Consider the following 14,681-nt stretch of genomic DNA (forward strand, 5'->3'; position numbering starts at 1 on the left):
GCTGAAGCAATTAAGTAACATCGGCGAGCTCTACAGCGTCATAAGTGGCATCCTTCTTTGGAGCACCTAATAGACTTCAACGGCTCTGTGCCAATGTTTGCTAACTTATCAAACAGCGGAAGAAGGAGTGTTGGGAGAGATAAGTCTCCACTATTGGGTGCCACACATCATCTTCCCAAGTCTGGGCAAAGATCAAACGTCTTTCGGGTACCAGGCCCCAACAGCTGTTCTCTCATTCACTGCACGCTGCAGTGAATCCTATAATGCCCCATTTATAGAGTGGGAGTTCCTCAGTGCCCTTGCACATTGGTCTGACACAGCTCTTAGGCTTGATCACATCCACAGCCAGATGATTAAACATCTCTCATCTGGCGAAAAGTGAATTTTTTTTGTTATCTTCAACCAGGTCTGGTGCGATAGCATCTTTCTAACGCAATGGCCGGAGAGCACCATCATTCCGGTGCTTAAACATGGTAAAAATCCGCTTGACGTGGATAGCTATCAGCCCATCAGCCTCACCAACAATCTTTGTAAGCTGCTGGAACGTATGCTATGTCGGCGGTTTGGTTGGGTCCTGGAGTCACGTGGCTTGCTGGCTCCATGTCAGGGCAGCTTCTGCCAGGGTCGCTCTACCACTGATAATCTTGTGTCCATTGAGTCTGCCTTCCAGACTTTTCCAGATGTCAACACCTGCTTGCCGTCTTTTTTGACTTACATAAAGCATACGATACGAGTTGGTGACATCATATCTTTGCGACATGGTATGAGTGGGGTCTCCGGGGACCACTCCTAATTTTTATCCAAAACTTCCTGTCACTCTGTACTTTCCGTGTCCAAGTTGGTGACTCCCATAGTTCCATCCATACCCAGGAGAATGGAGTCCCGCAGGGCTCTGTATTGAGTGTCTCTATTTTTAGTGACCATTAACGGTCTATCAGCAGCTGTTGGGCCCTCCGTCTCACCTTCTCTGTATGCAGATGACTTGTGCATTTCATACTGCTGCTCCAGTACTGTTGTTGCTGAGTGGCACCTCCAGAAGCCATCCACAATCTGCAGTCATGGGCTCTAGCCCATGGCTTCCAGTTTTCAGCCACAAAGTCGTGTGTCGTGAACTCCTGTCAGTGTCGTACTTTTCATCCAGAACCCGCACTTTACCTTAATGACGATCCACTCACTGTAGTTGAGACATATCAATTCCTAGGAGTGGTTTTCGATGCTCAGTTGACTTGGCTCCCTCATCTTCGTCAGCTTAAGCAGAAGTGCTAGCAGCACCTCAATGCCCTGCGTTGCCTGAGAAACAGCAATTGGCGTGCGGATCACTGTACAATTGCAGCAGCTTTACAGAGCCCTTGTCCAATCCCGAATTGACAGTGGGAGTGTGGTTTATGGTTCGGCAGCACCTCCAGCATTGCATTTACTCGATCCTGTGCACCACTGTGGGATCCGATTAGCGACAGGAGCTTGTAGGACGAGTCCGGTGACCAGTGTACTGGTGGAGGCTGGTGTCCCTCCACGGCAGATCAGACGTGCACAACTGCTCACCAGTTACGCAGCACACATTCATTGTTCCCCTGAGCATCCGAATTATCATCTCCTTTTCCTGCCCGCGGCAGTCCATTTCCTGCATCGGCGGCCCAGATAGGGACCAACGATTGCAGTTTGTGTGTGGTCCCTTCTCTCCGAAATGGAGTCCTTCCCTTTACCACCTCTACTTGCGATCTGTTCACGTCCGCCTCTATGGTGTATGCCTTGGCCGCAGCTTTGTCAGGACCTTCTGCATGGCCCAAAGGGCTCCGTTATCCCTGCCGCTCTCAGCTGTCACTTTCTCTCGATTCTTGACGTGTTCGGGGCTCTGAAGCAGTTTACACCGACGGCTAAATGGCTGATGGTCACGTAGGCTTCGTATATGTTCATGGAGGACATATTGAGCAGCACTCCTTGCCAGTTGGCTGCAGTGTTTTCACTACAGAGCTGGCGGCCATATCTCGTGCTCTTGAGTACATCCGCTCATGTCCTGGTGAATCATTTCTCCTGTGTACTCACTCATTGAGCAACATACAAGCTATCGACCAGTGCTACCCTTGCCATCCTCTGGTTTGCATCTATTCAGGAGTCTAGCTATCCCCTGTAAAAATCCCACCGTTCTGTGGTGTTTGTGTGGACTCCAGGACATGTTGGAATCCCTAGCAACAAACTTGCTGACAGTCTGGCCAAACAGGTGATGTGGAAATCGCTTCTGGAGATAGGCATCTCTGAAGCTGACATGTGTTATGTCTTACACCACAGGGTTTTCCGGCTTTAGGAGACGGAATTTCATAACAGCACACACAACAAACTGCGTGTCATTAAGGAGACTATGAATGTGTGGAAGTCTTCCATGCAGGCCTCTCGTAGGGAATCAGTTGTCCTCTGCCAACTCCGCATTGGCCATATGTGGCTAATGCACGGTTATCTACTCCGTCACGAGGACCCACCTTAGTGTCGCTGTGGCTGCCAAATGATAGTCATCCACCTGTTGCTGGACTGCCCACTTTTAGCCGCTCTGCGGCAGACTTTTAACTTTCCCCGCACGCTGCCTTTGGCGTTGGGCGACAATGCCTCCACAGCAGCTTTAGTTTTACATTTTATCTATGAGAGTGGGTTTTATTCTTCTATGTAGGTTTTAGCGCATGTCCTTTGTCCCTCTGTGTCCTCCACCCTAGTGCTTTTAGGGTGGAGGTTTTAATGTGTTGCATAGCGGCTGGCTTTCCCTTTTAATTCTCGCGGTTGGCCAGCCACTAATTTGCTTTCGTCTCTTCTGTTTCTAGCATCTCTGTTGTTTTTTCTCCTCTTTTGTTCCTTTTAGTGTTTGTTGCCTTCCCTTCATTGTTGTGGTTTTTCCTTCTTTCTGTTTTGTGTTATATGTTTTGTCCGTTTTATTCTCACACTTGTGGCATTGTTTTATTAGTAACAAGGGACCGATGACCTCGTAGTTTGGTCCCTTCTCCTGCCTTTAAACAAACCAACCAACCAACTGAAACTTCCCCCTGCGGGTTCGGGGGTACGAATAGGCCCGTGGTATTCCTGCCTGTCGTAAGAGGCGACTAAAAGGAGTCTTCAAAGTTTCTGCCTGATGTGATGGTCCCCACTTGGGTTTGACCTGCCATTTTCAAAATTTCCGTTGTTAGTGCGTGCCATTTGGGGAAGGACGCCTTACGTGGTGTTTTTCTATTGGTCCATCGTGCACCTCCATATTGCATGCTATCTATTGTCGTGTGGAGGGATTTACACCCCATGTCTTCTGGGTTGCCTCCTCGTCTTGTGCGCAATCCCCTTCTTAGCGCCCACGGCAACTGTGGACCCTTTCAACACCTAAAATCCAGCACGGTAGCCAGTCCGTTGTGGTGGGGTCGTCATGTACCCTCTTGGTGGTAGCCCCCTGACCACGCAGGGATCGCACTACAGATGCCAGAGCTGTTTCCTCCCCATGCATGCCAAGGAGTATGTGCCCATCTTGTCTGGGGCACGGGGACTCCGGGCAATGGGATATCGGCCAGGTACCCGTTGCTTTGGCTGGGTGGCGCCCTTGGGGAGAGCCCTCGTTCGGAGTAGGTGGCATCTGGGAGGATGTGGCGCAATGAAGCGCAATAAATCTCACCAAGCTGGTGGTCGCACTGCCACCAGCGTCTCTAAGCGAGGCAAAATTGAATTCGATGCTGCACAATATGATCCTCAGTCGTTCCCCTCGTTGGCTGCGCCATGGGAGGGACGCAGATCTAGTGCCAAGCAGGAGCCTTATGTACCACAATACCTTGTCTGCAGCAGGACTGATGGTGACTCCTTTCTTTCGACAAAGCCTATGTTTTTTGTGGACCACCTGGAGGATAAGTTTGGGGAAGTGGCGGGTTTGTCTAAAATGAGGAATGGGTCCATCCTCCTCAAGACGGCCTCCCCAGCCCAGTCACGGGCGTTGCTCTTGTGTGATAAGCTGGGAGACGTCCCTGTTACCGTCACTCCCCACAGTAGCTTAAATATGGTCCAGGGGATTATTTACCATCGCGAGCTCTTGTTACGGTCCGATGACGAGCTGAGAGCTGACTGGGAACGACGTGATGTGCATTTTGTCCGTCGTGTGCACAGAGGACCCAAGACCAACAGGGTGGCCACCGGTGCCTTTATCTTGGCCTTCGAGGGTGCTGTATTGCCTGAGAAGGTCAAGGTAATGGTTTACCGTTGTGACGTCAAGCCATACGTCCCTCCCCCGATGCGGTGCTTCCAGTGCTGGAAGTTTGGGCATATGTCCTCCCGTTGCCCATCCAGTGCCACATGTCGAGATTGCGGACGCCCCTCTCATCCCGATTCTCCATGTGCGCCTCTGCCTGTCTGTGTCAACTGTGGGGAACACCACTCTCCATGCTCGCCGGACTGCCCCGTTCTTCACAAGGAGCGGAAGATTATGGAATTTAAGACCCTGGACCGGCTTACTTATCGCGAGGCAAAACTGAAATTTGAAAGGTTGCATCCTGTCCCTCTTCAAACTTCTTATGCTGCAGCTACGTTATCGTCGCGCTCGCGGGCGGCAGTTGTCGCCTCCTCTGTGCCGCCTTCAGTTGGCCCTCGGGGCCGTCCATCTCTGTCTGCCCCCCTTGTGTCTGGGGGAAAGCCTTCCTCTGTTGCCCCCTTAGCAGTTGGGGGCAAACCCCCTTCTGTCACTCCCCCCGCACATGCTTCAGGAGTGACATCTGCTCCAAAACCAGGGGGCTCGATCCCTCCCCCTCCCCCTCCTCTGCCGGCGTCGTCTCCGCCGGCGTCGTCTCTGCCGGCTCCTCTCTCGCGGAAGGGGTCCCTCGGGGCCCTCCCTTCTTCCGTTTCTTCTGCTACCCCGCCGGATGTCAGCCAGTGGCTGAAGGTTCATCCACCTGCTGGTCGTAGGGCTTCTGCGTCGTCGTCAGCCTCCGACGCTCCTTCAGAAAAACTCTCCCAGCCCTCTAAGCCAAAGGACAGACGCGAGAAGAAGGACCGGAACGTGTCCAAGAAGGAGGACGCTCCGGCAGTTTCAGTACCGCCTGCTGTCGATAGCTCTGGCTCTGGGGATGCGGTGGAGATCCTCGCCTCTGCCATGGATCTCGCCCTCACGGAACCCTCGGGGACCTCTCCTATGGACACAGCTGACTCTCGCTCGGTGGCGGCCGTTGACTCTGCGGCGCCGTCTGCCTCTTAGTGGACTTAACGCCCTCCCAGTCCCTTCCTGCTTCCATTCTCCAGTGGAATTGCGGCGGTTATTTCTGCCACCTGCCTGAGCTCCGGATGCTTTTGAGTGTTTCCCCTGTTCTGTGCATTGCTCTTCAGGAAACTTGGTTTCCAGCAATGCGGACCCCTGCCCTTCGCGGTTATCGGGGATACTATAAGAACCGCGCTGACTGTCAACGAGCTTCAGGTGGAGTTTGCCTCTTTGTTCACCACTCTGTCTGTAGCTCACCAGTACCCCTTCTGACGCCTTTAGAGGCAGTCGCTGTCAGGATTGAGCTCTCGCCGGCTATTACTGTTTGCTCTGTTTACGTTCCTCCGTATGGGCAACTCCCCCGACATGTCTTGGCTGCGCTGCTGGCTCAACTCCCGCCGCCATTGCTGCTTCTGGGCGATTTCAATGCCTACAACCCTCTATGGGGTGGGACTGTCTCCGATGACCGTGGTCGCGCTGTGGAGCTTGTGTTGGCTCAGCTCGACCTTAGCCTCTTGAACACCGGTGCTCCCATGCATTTCAGTGTGGCCCATGGCTCGTTCTCGGCCATCGATCTCTCTCTTTGCAGCCCCGGACTTGTCCCATCCCTTCACTGGAGAGTTCATCCTGATCTGTGTGGTAGTGACCATTTTCCCATCTATTTGTCACTGCCCCAGTGTCATTCTTCTGGGCGCCTGCCCCGCTGGGCTCTCAACAGGGCTGACTGGCCGGCTTTTACTTCCGCTGCCACCATTGCTTCTCTCCCACAGGGTGACATTGACGAGGTGGTCCGTGTCTTGACCTCGTCAATTATTTCTGCGGCCGAGACTGCCATCCCTCGCTCTTCTGGACTCCCTCGGAGGAAGTCTGTCCCCTGGTGGTCGCCGGAGATTGCTGAGGCTATTCGCGACCGTAGGCGGGCTCTCCAGCGTCATAAGCGGCACCCGTCTCTGGAGACCCTCATCGCCTTTAAGAAGCTCCGTGCCTTGGCCCGTCGTCTTATTGCACGGCGTAAGCAGGAATGCTGGGAGAGGTACATTTCATCCTTGGGCTCCCGTGTCTCCCCGTCGCTTGTGTGGTCCCGCATCCGGCGGATTTATGGATACCAGACCCCTATGGGTGTCCCTGGAATCTCCCTGGACGGCGCTGTCTGCACGGACGCCGCCACCATTGCTGACCACCTTGCCACGCACTTTGCTACAAGCTCTGCGACTGCAACTTACCCTCCTGCCTTTCGCTCTCTAAAGGAGCGTGCCGAGCGGACGCCGTTATCGTTCCACACACGTCGTTCTGAAAAATACAATGCTCCTTTCAGCGAGAGGGAATTCCTCGCTGCCCTCGCCAATTGCCCTGATACAGCGCCAGGACCGGACTGCATCCACGCGCAGATGCTGAAGCATCTCTCCAGGGACTGCCAGAGACACATCCTCACCATCTTTAACCGCATTTGGAGCGAGGGCGTGTTCCCGTCGCAATGGCGAGAGGGTGTTATCGTTTCCATCTTGAAGCCCGGTGCGGACCCTCTGGCGGTGGATGGCTATCGTCCCATTACACTAACCAACATTTTGTGCAAATTGCTCGAACGTATGGTGGGGCGGCGTTTGTGTTGGGTCCTTGAGTCGCGCGGTCTCCTCGCTCCATCCCAGGGTGGCTTCCGTGAGGGCCGGTCTGCTGCGGACAATTTGGTGCGGCTGGAATCTGCTATCCGTACGGCCTTTTCCCGCCGTCAGCATCTCTTTGCTGTATTTTTTGATCTGCGGAAGGCATATGACACAACATGGAGGCATCACATCCTTGCTACGTTGCGCGAGTGGAGTCTTCGTGGTCAGCTTCCAGCTTTTCTTCAAAACTTTTTATTGCGCCGCTCTTTCCGGGTGCAAGTCGGTGCCGCCTCTAGTTCATCTTATATACAGGAAAATGGGGTCCTGCAGGGCTCGGTATTGAGCGTTTCCTTATTTCTAGTGGCCATTAATGGTCTGGCTGCAGCTGTGGGGTCGTCGGTGTCTCCTTCTTTGTATGCCGACGACTTCTGCATCTCATTTAGCTCAACGACTACAGGAGTCGCCGAACGCAGGCTGCAAGCAGCCGTTCGCAAGGCGGCATCATGGGCTCTGACTCATGGATTTCAGTTCTCTGCGGCCAAGACTCGAGTTATGCACTTCTGCAGGCGTCGGACGGTCCACCCTCATCCGGAACTTTACCTCGACGGTCACCTACTTGAAGTGGTGGACACTAGCCGCTTCTTAGGACTCGTCTTTGATGCCCGGCTCACATGGGTTCCTCATATTACTCAGCTGAAGCAAAAGTGCTGGCAGCACCTCAACGCCCTCCGCTGCCTGAGCCATGCGTCTTGGGGTGCAGATCGCAGCACGCTGTTGCGATTGTACAGAGCCCTTGTGCAGTCCAGGCTTGATTATGGGAGCCTGGCCTATGGGTTTGCATCGCCCTCAGTGTTGACGTTGTTGGACCCCATACACCACTGTGGGGTTCGGCTTGCAACTGGTGCTTTCCGTACGAGCCCCGTGGATAGTCTGCTGGTGGAGGCCGGGGTTCCCCCGCTGCGGATTCGCCGCCACCGACTGCTCGCCGACTATGCTGTCCACGTGCATTGCTCACCGGGCCATCCCAATCATCGCCTGCTTTTCCCTGCCAGGGTCCTCCCTCTGCCCGACCGGCGACCTAGGTCTGGGCTTTCCATTGCTGTCCGTGTCCAGTCCCTGCTGTCGGAACTGAGGTCATTCCCTCTTCTGCCGCCCTTCCGGGCCTGTGCACCCACGCCTCCCTGGTGTATGACCCGTCCGTCCGTCCGCCTGGACTTGGCATGGGAACCCAAGGACTCGGTTCTGCATGTGGCCCTCCGTCACCGTTTTCTTGCGCTCGTCGCCTCATTTTCAGGCTGTGAGCCTGTCTACACTGATGGTTCCCTGGTGGATGGTCGTCCTGCCTACGCTTTTGCTCACGCTGCCCATGTTGAACAGCGCTCATTGCCGGCTGGCTGCAGTATTTTTACTGCAGAGCTGGTGGCCATATTGCGCGCTCTTGAGCATATGCGTTCCTGCTCAGGTACGTCCATCGTCATCTGCAGTGACTCCCTGAGCAGCCTCCAGGCTATCGACCGCTGCTATACCTCTTCTCCTCTGGTATCCTTTATTCAGGAGTCTGTTTTTGCCATTACCCGCTCTGGTCGTTCGGTGGTCTTTGTTTGGACGCCAGGTCACGTTGGCATCCCGGGGAATGAACGTGTCGACAGGCTGGCCAAAGGGGCGGTTGACGCCCCCACTTTGGCGATTGGCCTCCCGGCTCGTGATTTGCAGCTGGCGTTGTGCCGTAAGGTGCTTCAGATGTGGCGTGACGAGTGGCGTAGCCTGACTTCTCCGAATAAACTGCGGGCTGTCAAGGAGACGACCGATGTGTGGCAGTCCTCCCTGCGGGCTTCTCGCAGGGACTCTGTCATCCTGTGTCGGCTCCGCATCGGCCATACCTACCTGACGCACGGACATCTTTTGCGTCAGGAGGATCCCCCCCTGTGTCAGTGTGGGTCCCGGTTGACGGTCGCCCACATTTTGTTGGAGTGTCCCCGCCTGCGCATCCTCCGGCAGACTTTTAATCTCCCGGGCACGTTGCCTTTGGTTTTATGCGACGATGCCTCCATGGCTGACGACGTTTTAAATTTTATCCGTGGTAGTCCTTTTTATGGTTCCATTTAGGGGGGACCTGTCCCATTCCCTTTCTGTGTATCTTGTCCTCGAGTGTCTCATTGGTTGCAGATTTTAATGTGTGTATTCGGATGGTTGACTCTTTCCCAATTTTTGTACCCATGGTCAGTCAACCAGTCTCCGACCCTCTTATTTTCTTCTGTTTCTTTCTGTCCAGTGTTCGTCTGTACTCTTCTTGTCTCTAGTGTTCGCTGCCACATTGTTCTTTCAGTGACTGGGGGGAGGGGCGTCTCCTCCCCCCTTGGGGTTTTACCTGTTCCGTAAATTTTGTTTCGCCGGTTTTTTGGAATGGGGGACTGATGACCTTAGCTGTTTAGTCCCCCTTAAACATCCCAACAACAACAACAACAACAACAACAACTGAAACTCGTGCTCAGTGTTAAATGGTAGTAAAGTTTGCTAAAGCAAGTTGTAACTAAAGACGTGCTTACTTAAGGTTTCCTCATCAATTTCTTTTAAGACCTTGGTTGCAGTTTTGGCAAGTTAACCCCAGAAGTGTAAAGGTATTAGATGTCAGTAAATGCCCTTTAGAAAACATTTGGAATTTAATTTCTGAAGGATTGATAAACAGGAAAATGAAAGAGGTGAAACGGTGGTTTGTTTTATTTTCCACTTGCCATTTCTATCCATCAGTAATTTGAAGGATTTCTAAGTTGCTCTCTTGTTTGATGACACGTTTTCCTGTAATCTTAAGAGTGACTCATCGTTCATTTTTATGCATAATGGCTAGTGTGACAAGTGATTTACATTTGTAAGATATAGAGGAAAAGAAAACACCAGCCTTCAGTTGAAAATAGGATTAATGAAAAAATTAAAGCAGGATGCATTTTGAGCACTGGATGTCAATCTTTTAAGCCTTTAGCACATTTTTTCGTCATTATTTGTACATGATGAAAAGCAGTAAGCAAATTTTGGCAGTTACTTATTTTACTCACATTTGTTTCATGATCAGGTTAAAATAAAATTATATGACAGGATGAACAAGAAACTGTTATTTGCATATGATGTCAAAATATGTAAGCATCTGAAGATGTGCTGCAAGTGCTGAAAATGCATTAGACTTAAACCACATTTTTGACTAAAGCTGCTTTTTTTATGAATGTTAATTAATTAATTTTTACATTTTATCTGTTATTAAATTTGTAGCTTTAGGTAGTCTCATTTATAATCTTTGTTGATATCAAACCAACTGATTAAGTTTTTACTAAATGCCTTGAAGGTCAGTTCACATGGAGAAATTGTGATTTAGATTTAGTATGAGTGTCTTAAATGAATGTGAATGCCAGAATAAGTTGTTTTTTTTTTTTTTTTTTGGGGGGGGGGGGGGGGGGTAGGGACGGGTGGGGGAGTGTGTAAGGCTTTTAGTTGTGGCACAACTTTTTTACGTAACTCGTTGCTATAAAGTTGCCTGTAATTTTGATAAGTGTATCTACTTGATCAGTTAATATAACTGGATTTATGTCTCTTCAAATTCCATTATTCTGTTTGTTTATTGGTGTGTGTTATATTATCTACAAATCCTTTCAAAATCTGTTTCAGATCAGATGTAACTGAGAAAAGAAGTCTGCATTTCACTACGTATATTTTGTGAGGATCGTGTCTGTCAGAGATATAAATTCACTGTGAAGACAAGAAATTGTTACACAGTTGACATTTTCACATTGTAGTGAACAGAGTTTATAATATATTTTGATGTTAATATTCAGTAAAAATTTTTTAGTTAAATTGGAGCTGTTTTTCACAACTGAAGTTCGAATTATTTGCATCTGAAATAACTGTAAGAAGTGGAACATCTTATGTTGCATAGGACTCTGATAAAACTAAACAGTCATCAAAACGTAAGTTAAGGAAGTTCTAATATTAAAGTGTGCAGCACGACAGTGCAATGAGTTCTAGCAGTAGGACAGAAATGTTATGTAAAAAATATATGCTTATTAAAAACTTATTGCCAGTTTGTTGGCTACATTTTTAATGCTTTATGTGTGTTATATGCGTGATTTTAGGCTTCCACATTGTACTGAATTATATTTTAATGTAAATATTAAGGAATAAATTTTTAATGAAACTGTAGAATTTTTTTTGTTCCTGAAGTATATACTATTCCCATTTAAAATAAGTTTCAATAGTGCAACATTTGACATGTCAAAGGCCTCTCGAAACTCTGCAATATTCAAAAAATAAGTTATTGAATGTCTTGCCCAAATGTGGGTTGGTGCAACACATTGTTGTGTTTCAGAACCAAATTGCACACACACACACACACACACACACACACACACACACACACACACGTACGCACGTATGCTTTAACAGTACATTGAAACTGAGTAATACGACACATTGTTAAGAAAATGATCGTGACTTCTTTGTTGTTGTTCTTGTTCTCGTCATCGTCATTTGCAGCTCTTAGAGTAATCTCTTCTGTGCAAGTGTATTCGTATCTGCATAGCCACTGCAACCTACAAACAGCTGAACATGTTATTTTATTTACCCCTGGTAACCTACAATCATCTCCCCAAACTCACACTCCAATCCAACATCATACTGATGATTTCTTCATAACTCTGGATGTCTGCTATCAACAGATCCCTTCTTTTAGTCAAGTTGTGCCATGAATTTCCTTTTTCTCTAATAGTATTCAGTACCTCTTAAATAGTTACTTGGTCTGGCCAAACAGGTGATGTGGAAATTGCTTCTGGAGATAGGCATCTCTGAAGCTGACGTGTGTTCTGTCTTACACCACAGGGTTTTCCGGCTTTAGGAGACGGAATTTCATAAAAGCACACACAACAAACTGTGTGTCATTAAGGAGACTATGAATGTGTGGAAGTCTTCCATGCAGGCCTCTCGTAGGGAATCAGTTGTCCTCTGCCAACTCCGCATTGGCCATATGTGGCTAATGCACGGTTATCTACTCCGTCACGAGGACCCACCTTAGTGTCACTGTGGCTGCCAAATGATAGTCATCCACCTGTTGCTGGACTGCCCACTTTTAGCCGCTCTGCGGCAGACTTTTAACTTTCCCCGCACGCTGCCTAGTACCTAGTACTTTCAGTGACTCATTTCTTAATGTAATTCTGCCAGCATCACCTGATTTGCCTACATTCCATTAGCCTTATTTTACTTTTATTCATGTTCCTCGTATCTCTCGTCAATACACAAGCCTTTCCATTCACTTGCTCTTCCAAATTCCTTTGCTGTCTCAGAATTATCATATCATCAGCAGACTACATAGTTTTTATTTCTTCTCCCTAAAATTTAACTCTCTCTTCAAATTTATGCTCTGTTTTTACTTGCTCAGTGTGCAGATTGAATAGCATTCTTGATAGGCTACAACTCTCTCTATTCCTATTTAACTGTGATTCCCCTTTCACATCATTAAGCATAACTACAGACTAATTTCTGTATAGATAATAAATAACATTGTGCTCTGTCAAATTAACATCACAGTGCTATTTCTTCCCCTCATCATCTGCTTACTCTTCCCTTCCTATAATACTGCCTTCAAGTTCATTTCCGTTGTATTGCCCTTCTATATATTCCTTCCACCTTTTATCTTTCCCTGCGCTGGGAACTTGTTTGCCATTGGGGCTGTTGATATTCATACAGCTATTTCTCTTTCTTCCCAAGTTCTCTTTAATTTTTCTGTAGTCAGTATCTATCTTTTCCCTATGTGTACAGCCTCACATTTATCCTAGAGCCATTCTGGCTTAACCATATTTTAGACACCTGTATTCTCTTTAACCTGTGTCATTTGTTGCCTTTTTCTATTTTTCCCCTTATGTCAATGAAATTTGGCATTTCTTGTGTCGGCCATGGATTTCTACTAGGTCTTTACTTTTTACTTACAGTATTATCTACTGCCTTAGGTATTTCATGTCTGAGACATACCCATTTGTCTTTTATTTTATTCCTTCCCTCTGTTTCAGTCCGGCATTTCCTAGTGATCACTCTGAAACTCGACAACCTATGACTCCTCAATTCATCCAGATCCCATCTACTTAACATCCTACTTTTTGACAGTTTCTTCAGTTTCAATCTACAGCTCATAATCAATAAATTAACTGAGTCCACATCTGCTCCTGCAAGCATCTTAAAATTTAAAATCTGGTTTCAGAATCTCTGTCTTACCATTATGTAATAAATTTGAAACCTTTCAATCTCCACAGGATTCTTTCATGAAAAAAGAAAAAAAAAAAAAAGACTGTAGTTCACAGTTCTTAAAAGAAGTGTAACAATGATTAAATTAACATCTGGCAAAATTCTGCCAGGCAGCTGCTCCCTTCCAGCCCCTTCATCTGCAGCATTTGTTGGCGTATAAACTTTTATTACTGTGTTGGCTTCATGTCCACTTTGGCTATGATGATGCCTTCAACTGTGGTGTTTGTAGTAGCTTACCTGCATACCTATTTTGTTGTTCATCATTTGGCCTACTACTGCATTTCCCGTTTCATTCTGTGTTGATAACCTCACTGACTTGACCAGAAGTCCTGTGCTTCCTGCCACTGCGCTTCACTAATTCCCACTATATCTAACTTCATTGTAGCTGTTATAACTCCAACCACAGTAAAAGATGTGGTTGTCGGAAACCAATGTTTATTATGTTGTGGTGTGACAGCATAAGTACAATATACTTTAGAGAAAATGTCTAGGACAGCTAGTCAGAGCTGGTACATGGCTATATAAGAAGCATTTGCCCACCAGGGGCTGCTTGGTATTGGCAGCAGGTGATAGAGGTGCCAGACTAAGTTCGGCTGCCTCTGGTGGAGGTCCAGAGTGGTTGAATGGCTTGCTGCATAAATGAATGCGCATATTGAAACACGTCATGGTAGTAATGGTGAATGTGCAGTAATGTCTTGGTTACCACACCCCTCCTTCTGGAGAGGGGGGGGGGGGCGGCAAGGAGTAGTGCAACCAGATGCCTGATTTTCCATGGTGCACCATAGTTGCCACATCCATATTCTCTGGAGCAGGTGTACTGGTTGTCAGCAGGAGCGGGTGTACTGGTTGTCAGCAGGAGCAGGTGTACTGCGTGTCAACAGTTCCTTATCCACAAGTACCAGTGAGTAAGGACAGAAGTGGTGTGAATGCAAAAAGGTGTGCCTTCTGCCTCCTCCAAGAGAGCAGGTGGATGATGCAGCACCCTGTAGGGAGGGCTCATTTCGAAATTGGACTCATCTCTAAGTGCCATGGGCTTGGGAGGCGCGGTGTCTGGTGGTTATGTAGGAGCATCAAGAAGCCAAGCCAGGTCCACTGGTGGAACACCTGGATATGGCATTGGTAGGTTTTGCAGCACAGACAACATGCTGCCCACAGCAAACTGCGATGTCAGTGGGAGGAATCACTAGCATAATGAACCACAGGGAAGCATCTATGCTCACCTGAGGGAGCAGCTGATTGTAGTGGCATGCTACAAGGCACTTCTTTGTACACTCCATGGAAAAACAGCTGTGGATGATGCCTTGAACTCCAAAGCAGGTGTCGTCTGAACCATCAAGTTAAGACTGGAGTTATGGGCGCAAACTGTGATGATGTTGGTACAAATGCAGGATGAATATCCAGCAGCAGGAGATAGAGCAGTGTCCACAGTTGCAGGCCATGCGGGAGTCATTCTGTAAGAACCGAGAAAGAATGTAAGAGCCTCCTCCACTGGAAATTATGTGACATACTTGTGCATTTATATTTTGGACATTAGGCCCCGCCATTAGATTGGAGAGGAAAGGGAGGCACTGTGATGTGGCGAATGCCATTGCAAGAACAAAAAT

General features: G+C 48.5%; 1 protein-coding gene across 5 annotated transcripts in view; it reads left to right on the top strand.

Annotated features, from left to right (window-relative positions):
• LOC126354229 (double-stranded RNA-binding protein Staufen homolog) overlaps nt 1-10,983 on the top strand; it is a 207,163-nt gene extending 196,180 nt beyond the window's left edge. For all 5 annotated transcript variants that reach the window (XM_050003723.1, XM_050003724.1, XM_050003722.1 and 2 more), the window contains one exon: nt 10,456-10,983. In XM_050003723.1, coding sequence (XP_049859680.1) covers nt 10,456-10,466 — 11 coding nt within the window. In that variant the 3' untranslated portion in view covers nt 10,467-10,983. The remainder of the gene's footprint in view (nt 1-10,455) is intronic.
• The last annotated feature ends 3,698 nt before the right edge of the window (nt 10,984-14,681 follow it).

This window comes from Schistocerca gregaria, chromosome 3, assembly GCF_023897955.1.
Source record: "Schistocerca gregaria isolate iqSchGreg1 chromosome 3, iqSchGreg1.2, whole genome shotgun sequence".
Taxonomy (NCBI): domain Eukaryota; kingdom Metazoa; phylum Arthropoda; class Insecta; order Orthoptera; family Acrididae; genus Schistocerca; species Schistocerca gregaria.